Here is a 10,957-nt window from a genome sequence, read left to right on the forward strand (position 1 = left end):
CGGTCACCCAAGATGTCAAAGGAAATCACTGTATTTAAAAGCCAAGGCTACCTGAACTCTGCTGCTGCCAGAAGGGCCCAATTCCTCAGGCTAAACTATTTGCCGGGAGAGAATAGCACACGCGCACACACACACACACACCCCACATTCCATGTTGGTAGGCTTTTAATAACAGCCACATAGGATGAGGATGACCCTAAAGCCATGATGGGAAGTGCTATGAAAAACCAAGGGTTTAGAGAAAATTTGACAAATAGAGGAATTAAGCATTAATAAGAAATCATTCCAGGGAAAATCTGAACAACAGAACCCCAGTGAAAGAAGATGCTACACGTCAATAAGATCTCAGATTTATATCTACCCCAGCCAGAAAGAACAAGACAATATATTCATGTAATCCACATCCTGGACCATAGAAGACTTCAAAGACAGCAGCAAGGACTCTGCTGATTATATTGACAACGTGGATAAAGATCTATAGGGAAAACGCACCAAATCTGCAGAGGAAATAAATAGTGGGCAATGGAGGAAGGAAGGGTTAGTGTGCTAGATGAGAATATGGAAACAGAAAATATTTCTGACAAGCTGGGTAAATGAAACTATTTGCCAAAATTTAATTGAGATAAATGAAAAGTTTGCACTTAGACTCCAAAAAGCCAAGTGCACCAGTCTAGGATGGGAGAAAAAAAGAATCAGCAACGGTGAAGACTGAGCCGACCGGGATTCGGCAGTCAATTCAGGGGCATAGCTGTACAGTGCCCAAATGCTGGTTTAAAATGTATTCGTATAAGTCAAACAAGACAGCAAGACAGCAGACGGGCCCAACCTAACTAGTGTGTGGCCTCTGGTCAAAGAAGATTGGAACCTATTTAGAAGATAACTAGGAGTGGGGGAAAGGGCCTGTTTCAAAACTCTAACAAATCTGGATACTTAATTATAAAAAGTTCATGGAATAAAAGGGAAGCCCTGGATAAGTGGGAGGTGAGAAACACAAGAGTAATAAGATTTTTAAAATCTTATCATTTGGAAAAAGTATTATACTTGTTCCATGTAACAACCATCAATGGGGTATAGCTTCCACCCAACCTGGGGGGCGGGGGGAAGCTCTCATTAGAACTGTATTTTAAAAATGGAATAAGTTGCCTTAGGTAGTACTGAGTTCCTCACCACTAGATGTAACCAAGCAAGGGAGGATGAACACTTTCCCCAAAGTTATGTTGGTGCAAGATCAACCTGCATGTGGTGTGGTTGGACCTTCGGACAGGATGAGCCCTTTCAAAACTAACAATCTATATTTTTCCAAATTGGGCTTTATCTTCAGCATGCTCTGGAAGGAGGGCTAGAGCCAATTACAATCATGACAGAAAATTCTATGGAGGGTTCACTATTTTCCAGGCAGTCTATGTAAGATAATTCAATACAGCATCCTATGAAGGCGGTACTATTACTATTCTCATTTTACAAATGGGAAAACTGAGGTGACCCAGTTTATAAGTGGTAGAACCAGAATGTGAACCTCACCTGGCTCTGGAGTCCATGTTACTTCTTCCACCTGCCTGTCCGCTCAGGAGTAAGACCCTTTAATCACCCGCTACAAGAGCAATGCTTCCCAGGGCATCTATGTATCAAATATGGTGCTGCCAACAGAACTATGAAGACCCCAGTGAGTGGGGAAGAAAATATAGCCTATTGGCAGACTTACAGTAACAGTAGTTAGAAAATGCAGTCCAGGTCTTGTGTTGTCTCCTGATACAACTATTCCCATCTGGCAAGGCTGACTTAAAATTAAGGATGGGGAATGAGGAAAATGAGAAATTAACACAGCGCACCACAGCAGGAACCCTCTGCGTCTATCCATTCAGGACTGGTGGTAGTCCAGAAAAGCTGTCTGGAAAAGCCTCCACACCCTTATTATTTTCTTTTTAGCAGTGCTCGAAAGGGTTAAGACCATCTTGTGTAATGAGGGTGGAGCATGCTAGTAAATACAGCTGTTTCAAGTAAAAGCAGTAACACAGGCAGACACGGGAAGTCAGTAAAAAAAAGGTATTTAAGGAAAGATAGAAGGAATGAGCATTGAAAAAAAAAGTCAGAACCCAGAATTCCCCATGCAAATCCGCCCCCCCAATAAATAAATAAATAAAATGCATTGTCTATTTAAATAGACCACAAAGCAGAACGCCCATGGAAAAGATATAAACCACTTCAACTGTAATCCCCTTTTGTATGGAATGGAGGCCAACCTGGTCTTAGCTGCAGGGGCAGGAGGGAGAGGGAGAGGCCCAGGCAAGAGGGTGCTAGGCACAGCCTCCGTGCAGGCGAGAAACCTGCCTCGACAAGGCTCTGGGCTGGAGCAAATTTAGAGTGGGCACTCTCAGATGTTCCAGCTGGATGGGGCCCAAGATGAAATGGAAATAATAACCAGAGTCACTATCATTACTAGTTTGGGAAGGGTTACTACGAGCCAGGTGCTGTTACATGCTTTCCATACATCAGTTTGTTTAGCCCTCCCAAATAGCAACATTCATTATAGACACTTTACAGTCGAGGAACAGTGGCTGTAGAAAGGATCATAGCAATAATAATGAGTGAACTAGACAAGCAATGTGTCGAGTATGTTGTAGAGGTTGTGTCAGTTCCCATTCACAGCATCCTCAAGGGACCATGCAATTATCATTCTTGTTTTGTTGCTGTAGGAGTCCCTGTGTGGCGCAGTTAAGTAGTCGACTACTTGCCAAAAGGTCGGTGGTTCAAATCCACCCAGATGTGTCACAGAAGACACTCCTGGCGATCTACTTCTGAAAGGTCAAGCCTTGACAATCCTATAGAGCAGTTCTACTTCAACACACATGGGGTCGCCATGAGTCAGAATCAATCTGATGACATCTAACAACAACTTGTTGCTGTTGTTAGCTAAGACTGAATCATCCTGGCTTCGTGGCAACTCCATGCACAATGAACGAAACTCTGAACCCACACTATCTCTGTGATCAGTTGTAGATCAGACCATTGTGATCCATAGGGTTTTCGGTGGCTGATTTTCAGAAGTGGATTACCAGGCTTTTCTTCCTAGTCCCTCTTAGTCTGGAAGCTCCGCTAAAACCTGTTCAGCGTTATACAACACACGAGCCTTCACTGACAGGTGGGTGGTGGCTGTGCCTCAGGTGCACTGGCCAGGAAGTAAACCCAGATGTCCTGCAGAGAAGACAAAACTTCTACTACTGAACCACCACTGCACCCATGTGTAAAATGGGAACCATTTTACTCAGCTGTAAAATGGGAATAATACTTGTGCCGCAGAGTCTGTAAAAAGGATTAAATGAGATGATATCTGCCATTATTCCCAACTTCAAAGTGAGACAACTGAATATCAGAATCATGAAGCCCAAGGTCACAGAGGTGGAAGGAGCAGAAGCTAGACACAAATTTAGGCCAATCAGGCTCCCAACAGCTCCTCTTAATGATCCAGCAATGGTAATTTTACCACAGAACCACCAATGCCTCAGGAAAGAAGGTTCAAAAGGATTACACAGACAGCAGCACAGAGGAGTAGAGTAACCTACTCAGGGTACAACAGCAAGGAAGTAACAGAGCCGGAATTCAAACCCAGCTCTGTCTGTCTCTGGAACCCAAGCCCAAAACAATGCCAGGGCTCTGCAACCTTCTTCCCACAGCCCACTTAGCCAAGGTAAAAGACCCCACAGTTCTCAGACCCTACCATTCTCATTTTCCAGGGGAGAAAAGAACTCACTGACAACAAACAGAATAGGAGAGAAACAAAATAAAACCCAAAATGGCAAAAATGCAGAAATAACATAAGACCCAGATGATTGGCCAAAGAAAACTTAATAATAATGACCTTTCAAACACATCAATTAATACAAGAAGAGTAACAACACTGATAAGTTACCGATTAGAAAATCCTGTGGTTTAAGTGTTCAGGATTTCTAGCTCTTTTCATAAGCATGTGCACAGTAGGAGTTTTGCAAGGTTGCTAAGCAACGCCTGGCAACCAGACCACAGAGTGGATCACTCAATAGGAGTCGAGTCCTTGGTAATTCTAGTAAGGCAATAATTTTAGTTTATGAAAGCCAAATTTTGGGAAGCTTTCATAACTCATGTAATAGGTTACTAGTAAGTAATCCCTAGTCAATATAAAAATGCATACCTATAATTTCCATCTTTCACTTGTAAGAACTAAAGACACATGATTTTTGAGGCTCATCTTTCACTTATTCAACACATATTTGTTGGAAACAGGGCTTCGAACCAGTTCTTCCCAGTTCTGTCATGGGCCCATGAAGTAAAACAGGCAAGGACCCGAATTTCTAAAATTGGGGTATACTAGAATGATAACTGGATTGGGAAAAATTATGGGTTGAAGCCCTGAAATGGGAGATGTGGAAGAGGCATAGTGAGCCCTTTCAGGAGCCTGATATAGGAGTCTGGATTATTGCCAGGACTGTGAAGCATGACACACACTCAAAGTGCTGCAATCAACCGCCGTCTTTGAGCTGGGCACCACTGTTTCTGATTCTGCCAGTTAAGAGATTTGGTTGCTATGCAGTGCACATTCTGCCACTATTTTCTAGGAGGGAGATTATGTTTCTAGCAGGGCATTGACCCATAATTTTTCCCGTTCTGGTTATCATTCCAGTATACCCACATTTTACAAATCTGAGTCTGTTTCGATTTCACTGTGTCGGCCATGACTGAACTGGTTGGAAGCCATAGTTGGAAATCTACTATGTGCCAGGCATTCCTTCTAGGCACTGGGGAAGAGAACCCTGACAGTTCTGCAGTGGTCTGTAGACCATACATGGAAAACCACTAGACTATACTAGAAGCCCACTTTCAGGGAAATGAGGAACAGAGAGGTAAAGTAATCTGTTTAGAGTTGCACAGCATCCTGGAGGTAAAAAAACCAAACCAAACAGCTGCTGTTGCACCGATTCCAACTCATAGCGACCCTATAGGACAGAGTAGAACTGCCCAATAGAGTTTCCAAGGAGCCCCTGGCAGATTCGAACTGTTGACCACTTGGTTAGCAGCCGTGGCACTTAACCACTACACCATCAGGGTTTCCTGAAGGTGGGCAGGCTCAGGCGCTCACGCCCAGCCCCGTAGGCTCACCAGGAGAGTACACTGCTTCCCTGAAAGGTCAAGTCACCAAGGCTAGCCCTGAGAGGCTCCATGACTCACCAGCTTGCCCCTTGTCCTTTGAGCTGGCCCAGAGGGCTGGGAGTACCAGGACGTAGGGCTTGGCTGTTGAACATCTTGGAAAGTCTCCCACTTGACCTTGGGACCTCTGTGGTCAAGTGAGGGAAAGCCTATGACACGGTGTCGGTTTTTATTGGACCCAACCACCGGGGAAGTTTGCCGTCATCTGGAGTGATGGAGAAAATTAAGTTACCACATTCTCACGTTTCAGCCTTTCGCCCGTTTTCCTTCGCAAACAGGAAATGTTTATTTAAATACAGCAGTCTCCAGCATGTGCTGGAGCCAAGTGAAAAACCAAAGATGTCCAGTCTTGCCCCACTCTGGTGCTCAGGCCGCCACCTCTCTGAGGGTGAGAAAGGGGCCTCTGCCTTTCTCAAACAGGACAGGGAGAAGAGGCCCTGTGCATGAGAGTTCGTTTTCATCTGTCTCTTCTTTTTCCAGGCTGAGATTGTGGCTGGAGAAGGATTACATCTGGGGGCTCCTTTTGTGCTCAGAAGGGTAAATGCAACATCTGTTTACTCTGTGCTCCACGGTAAATGTTTTGTTTCAGGCACCACCATTCACTTCCTTCCCTCTCTCCTCTATCTTTGCTGCACAGATAATAAATTACACTGAGTTCTCCTCAGCATTTATTTAGCTTTCTTGTGGGTGTCACCTCCTCAACAAGGGGGAAAAATTGTCAGTAGTTTATAAAAGACAGAGAGTTTCTCTTTCTGTGTGATGTGCTGACATTATGGGGAAGAAGCTGGAACACAGACCCCAGCTCTGATACTGGCATAATTATGAACAATTTAACAGGCCCCTTTCCAGGCCTGAAGCAAAGATCAAATGGTGACCACATTGTCATTATAACTCGATTCTCCTGAATGTTGAACCGTGAGCAAACAGGTCTCGGATATCAAAAGCATCCAAAGGAGCAACACCACCCCCTCCTAAAATAAAAAAGAAAATCCATTCATAAAAGTGTCTTTGGGAGGCAGAGATGCAGAAATGGAGAAGGGGAAAAAGGCTTCTTCTTTGTTTTAAAATGTAATTTAAATATTTGTGATTAAAAAAAAAAAACTGGATTGTAGGAAATCCTGTGCCTCTGACTATAGTGCTGGCAAAACTAAGGCCCCATGGAAAAATGAGCGCTGTGAAGTTTAAAAGTCTCACCAAGGGCAGTTTCCTCCTTCCATCTTCTGCTTACATTCTTTCAGTTGAATTGCTGGTTTTCTTCTGTATATGCAATAACTTTATATACAGTTACTGGGACACAGTAGACGCTCCAGTAATGTTTGTTGAATGAGTGAAGGGAGGGATGAATGAGGAATGCCTCCCTCAAGAAATCCTTGGCATAGCTTAGAAATGTCAAATACCCCCAAGAGCCTGCAGAATTGAAATGTTACATCTCACTTGATCAAGAAAGGGTGTGGGGGTGGTGAAAGACTGTTGGTGGGCTGCCTTGAATCTGACCCAGTTTGCTCCTGAAAGCTACCCCAGCCCCCCACCCCAGGGAGGAAGAAGAGTAGAAAGAGGAACCAGTCTTGGCATCCCCATCAACCCCATGCATCCCAGCCACAGTGGCAACAGTGACAAGAACCAAGGCAGATGAGACCTGGATATTTCGAAGCAACTCCTACTCTGCCAATGTCTGTCAGGGACCATGACTGCAGCAGGGAGCTCATGGGAGCGCCCTAGACTCCAGTCTCCACCTAGTGTCTCCAGTTGTGGAGCAGATGGGCAGCGCTGAGCTGCCTGGGTCTCCTGGGGGAGGTGGCTGGGTGGCACGCTGGCTGCAATGCTGTGCCTGCAACTTTTGAAAACTTCCAACATACCAGGAGGAGAGGGGCCCACTCTCCTTGGTTTCCCAAACATGCAACATGATTTCGAAGACGGGAAAGAGGCAGCCTCAAGACCCCAAGCAAGAGAGCTACTATTAAAGCAAGCTGAATATCTGCAAGGTATATTCCTAGCCTCAACAGCAGCAGCCTATTCTAAGACCCAAAGCCATCCGGAGCCCTCCCAGGACTGTCTGTTTACAGATCTGGCCTGAATGGACCCTTGTCGCAAAGATGTATAGCAGAGTGGTAAGGGGCATGGGCTTGGGAGCCAGGCAGGCTTGGATTAAAACACTTACTGCCAACATGACCTTAAGCAAATGTCAAGAGGACTTAACTGTAAAATGCGGCAATAAACATTTCCTATATAAGGAATAGAATCCCTGGTCACACAGTGGTTAAAGCGATGGACTGCTAACCAAAAGGATGAGGGTTCAAAACCACCAGTGGCTCTGTGGCAAAAAGATGTGGCAGTCTGCTTCTGTAGGGATTTACAGGCTTGGAAATCCTATGGGGTTGCTATGATTCAGAATTGACTCAATGTCAGTGGGTTCAGGTTTTTTGTTTTTATTGATATATAACTAATAGGAGCCCTAGTGGCACAGTGGTTAAGAGCTTGGCTGCCAACCAAAAGGTCAAATCCACCAGCGGCTCCTTGGAAGCCCTATGGGGCAGTTCTACTGTGGCCTATAGGGTTGCTATGAGTTGGAATCGACTTGATGGCAACAGGTTTGATTTTTTGGTTTATATAATTAATAGGGAGTCCTGGTAGTGCAGTGGTTAAGCGCTCAGCTGCTAACCAAAAGGTCAGTGGTTCGAACCCACCAGCCACTCCTTAGGAGAAAGATGTGGCAGTCTGCTTCTGTAAAGACTATTCATGGAAACCCTACGGGGCAGTTCTACTCTGTCCCATAGGTCCCTATGAGTCAGAGTCTATGCAACAGCAGTGGGTTTGGGGTTTTTTTCTTTTTAGTTTATACAACTAATCCACCACCCGCTTGAATGATGTTGCTATGATGCCACAAACTATGCTACTTCATATACCAGCAGGGTCATGCATGGTGGATAGGTTTCAGTGGAGCTTCCAGAGTATGAAAGACTAGGAATAAAGGCTTGGAGACGTACTTCTGAAAATTAAACAATGAAAACCCTACAGTTCACAGCAGAATACTGTTCAATTCAGTGCTGGAAGATGAGCCCCCTATAATGTTGGAAGGCACTCAAAATACACAGAGGCCACAGCAATGGACTTGAGCACACCAATGACTGTGAAGATGGCATAGGACTGGGTAGTGTTTTTTCTGTTGTCTATGGGGTGGCCATGAGTCAGAGCCAACTTGATGGCAACGAACTACAGCAACATAAAATAGGACTGTTGAGGAGATTCAAGGAGAAAACACATACAAACAACTTGGGGCATGGAAAGCATCCATTAAACATAAGGTACAGTTACTATTTCACTAACGCAGTGGCTGGTGCTGGTGTGAAGAGGAGGGGGACTTAGTTTAAATGTTATTGGTATCCAAAAATACCACTAAAACAAGTTTGTCTCTGCAAAGACAGGCATGGTATAATGTCTGAATAACGGATTCTAGCCCCTTTGTTGCCATAAATTCGTTGTATGACCTTGTGCAAATCACATTTCTGAGCTTGGTTTTCTACAAGTGCTAAAGAAGATTCTGCTCTGACCCTCTAGGATTGTATGGTTCGGCCTGATGAAACAATCACTGTGCTTAAAAAAGAAATGTCTTGAGCCAAAGGAAAGCTCTAGGAATAAGGAAGGCAGTTGTATTAAGTCTCCACCCAGAGATACATAAAGTGGAAGAGAAGAACTGGGCTGACAGGGCTAGGAGGTGAAAACAGGAATTAACACATTCTACGAGAATTCATCTTAGTCTCATCACTACTCTATGCCAGCAGACAGAATCAAAGACCCAGGCACTAACCCCTAAGACACGTGAGAAAAGTGGGAGAGACTGAGAGGGAGACATGGCGAGAGTGAATGATCACATTCCAACAAACCCTCACCCACTTCTCAGCTCCATTCCCAAGACATTTCCCACCCCCTCCACCGTTTCTCCTTCCTACCCTACCCCCCACAAGTGCGGGCTAAAGAGGAGCCCACCCCTGGAGTCCAAGTTTTGAATTTGGTCCGAGGATCAAAATGATAAATGTTTCCAAAACGTTGACATATGAAAAGTAAATATTTGGTTGCACAATTGGGGTTAAAACGAGGGTCAATCCACCCTGCTCTCCAAGCGTCTCTCCACAAGCTGCCAAGCCCAGGATCGGAGGCTCAGTGCGGTTTGTAAGATTATAGCGCTCGGTCTCATTTAAAGGGCTGTCAGCATTTCCATTCTCCGGCCCGTTTGGGGAGGCATTTAAAACCGAGCCATAAAAAATGCACCCGGGCTGCAACTTGGCATCTCCGAGGCTGCGCTCCACGCAGGGCGGGTTTTGTGAGCACCCGCTCTCAATTCGTCCGGTTCCTCAGAAGTTAGACCTTCACGCACACTTTCAACTTTCCTTGCAAGGGCAGCCAGTGAGCGGATGGCCCATTCTTGTCTCCAAGCGGGTCACAGTCTGGGGCCCTCTCGCCAGCCTCCTGACGTACCCTGACGCCTCATCACCCTTCGGCTTTCTCCTGGCCCCCTCTGTAATGAGCGCGGGCTCTTTACCCTCACCCCAAGACCTCGCTGGCTGCAGTGTCCTCTCTTCCCCTCTACCTCCTACCAGCGGTCTCCTTAGAAGCTGTCAGCGGGCCCTGCGGCTGGAGCCCTTGCCGCTGGAGCCCTTGCCGCTGGAGGGGCGCTGCCCTGTGCCCATCGTGGGGGACTTCGGGACCTTTCTCCCTGTACCTGCCCAAAGCCTCAAATCCCCAACTCAGAGAGTGAGGGGTCGGATCGCCTAAGGGGTGAGAGCAGAGATGGCATCCGGCGCGGCTAAGGAGAAAGGAAGGATCTGGCGCCTGGGAGCCCCTCCCTGGGGCCCAGGTGGGTGGCCCGGGTGGGGCGGAGCGGACAGGGGGTACTCACAGGCGCTCGGCGTTGCGGGGGATGCCCCGGGGAACCGCCCGGAGGCCCAGCCCGTGGCAGTCCACGCTGGCTGCGGAGCAGGTACACTTGGTGGGGCAGGCGGCGGCGGGGGGCCCATTCAGGACGCTCGCCAGAGCCAAGGCCAGCGCCAGGCGGGCGCGCACCGCGGCGCCGGCCCCTGTCCGCCCGGGGGCCATGGTGTGTAGGGGCCCGCGCTCTGAAGAGGCTGCCTCAGCTAGGCAAGTAGCGTGGAGACCTGGGAGGCGCGCGGGGAGCGCGGGCGGCCTGAGGAGCAGGCGGCGGAGTTGTCGCGGAGGAGGGGCGAGCTCGGCGCTCAGGCGCACGGGGCGCGGGCGGAGAGGGGCGCGCCGGGCGGCGGCAGCAGCAGCAGCAGCTCCATTGGCGGGGCCGGCGCTGCCCCGCTGCGCATCGCTCGAAGTGTCCAGGTGCCGGGCGCCCCCTGGCCCCGCTAGCCCGCAGCCCGGAGCGTGGGCCGGGTCGGGGACCTGGGGCGAGCCCAGTGGAGCGCGGCGCCCGGGGAGGTCCGGCTTGGGACTGGGCTCCCGAGCGCGGCGGCGGCGGCTGGGGCACAGGGCGTCCGGGTGAGCTGGCCGGCGCTTGCTCTCTCCATTCACTGAGCAGGGCAGACACCGGAGACGCGGGGCCCACCCCTCCCACTCCCCCAAAAACGCCAGCTTCGCCTCCTATTGGCTGCCCCGCGCGTCATGTCGACTAAGTTGGGAACTTTGCTGGAGCAGCCGAGAGCCAGGAGGGAGGAGGCAACAGAGAGGCAAGAGGGAAGGAGCGGGGGGAACTCAGGGGCTCGGCGAGTAGGGCCTCAGGAAACTTGCCCCGGGAAAGAAACATTCATTCACTCCTAGGAGC

General features: G+C 48.2%; 1 protein-coding gene across 2 annotated transcripts in view; it reads right to left on the bottom strand.

Moving 5' to 3' along the window:
- The window catches only part of SLIT3 (slit guidance ligand 3), a 783,747-nt gene extending 773,053 nt beyond the window's left edge, over positions 1 to 10,694 (bottom strand). For both annotated transcript variants that reach the window (XM_049874285.1, XM_049874284.1), the window contains exon 1: positions 10,073 to 10,694. In XM_049874285.1, coding sequence (XP_049730242.1) covers positions 10,073 to 10,269 — 197 coding nt within the window. In that variant the 5' untranslated portion in view covers positions 10,270 to 10,694. The remainder of the gene's footprint in view (positions 1 to 10,072) is intronic.
- Positions 10,695 to 10,957: the final 263 nt, after the last annotated feature.

This window comes from Elephas maximus, chromosome 2 (assembly GCF_024166365.1).
Source record: "Elephas maximus indicus isolate mEleMax1 chromosome 2, mEleMax1 primary haplotype, whole genome shotgun sequence".
In the NCBI taxonomy this organism is placed as follows: domain Eukaryota; kingdom Metazoa; phylum Chordata; class Mammalia; order Proboscidea; family Elephantidae; genus Elephas; species Elephas maximus.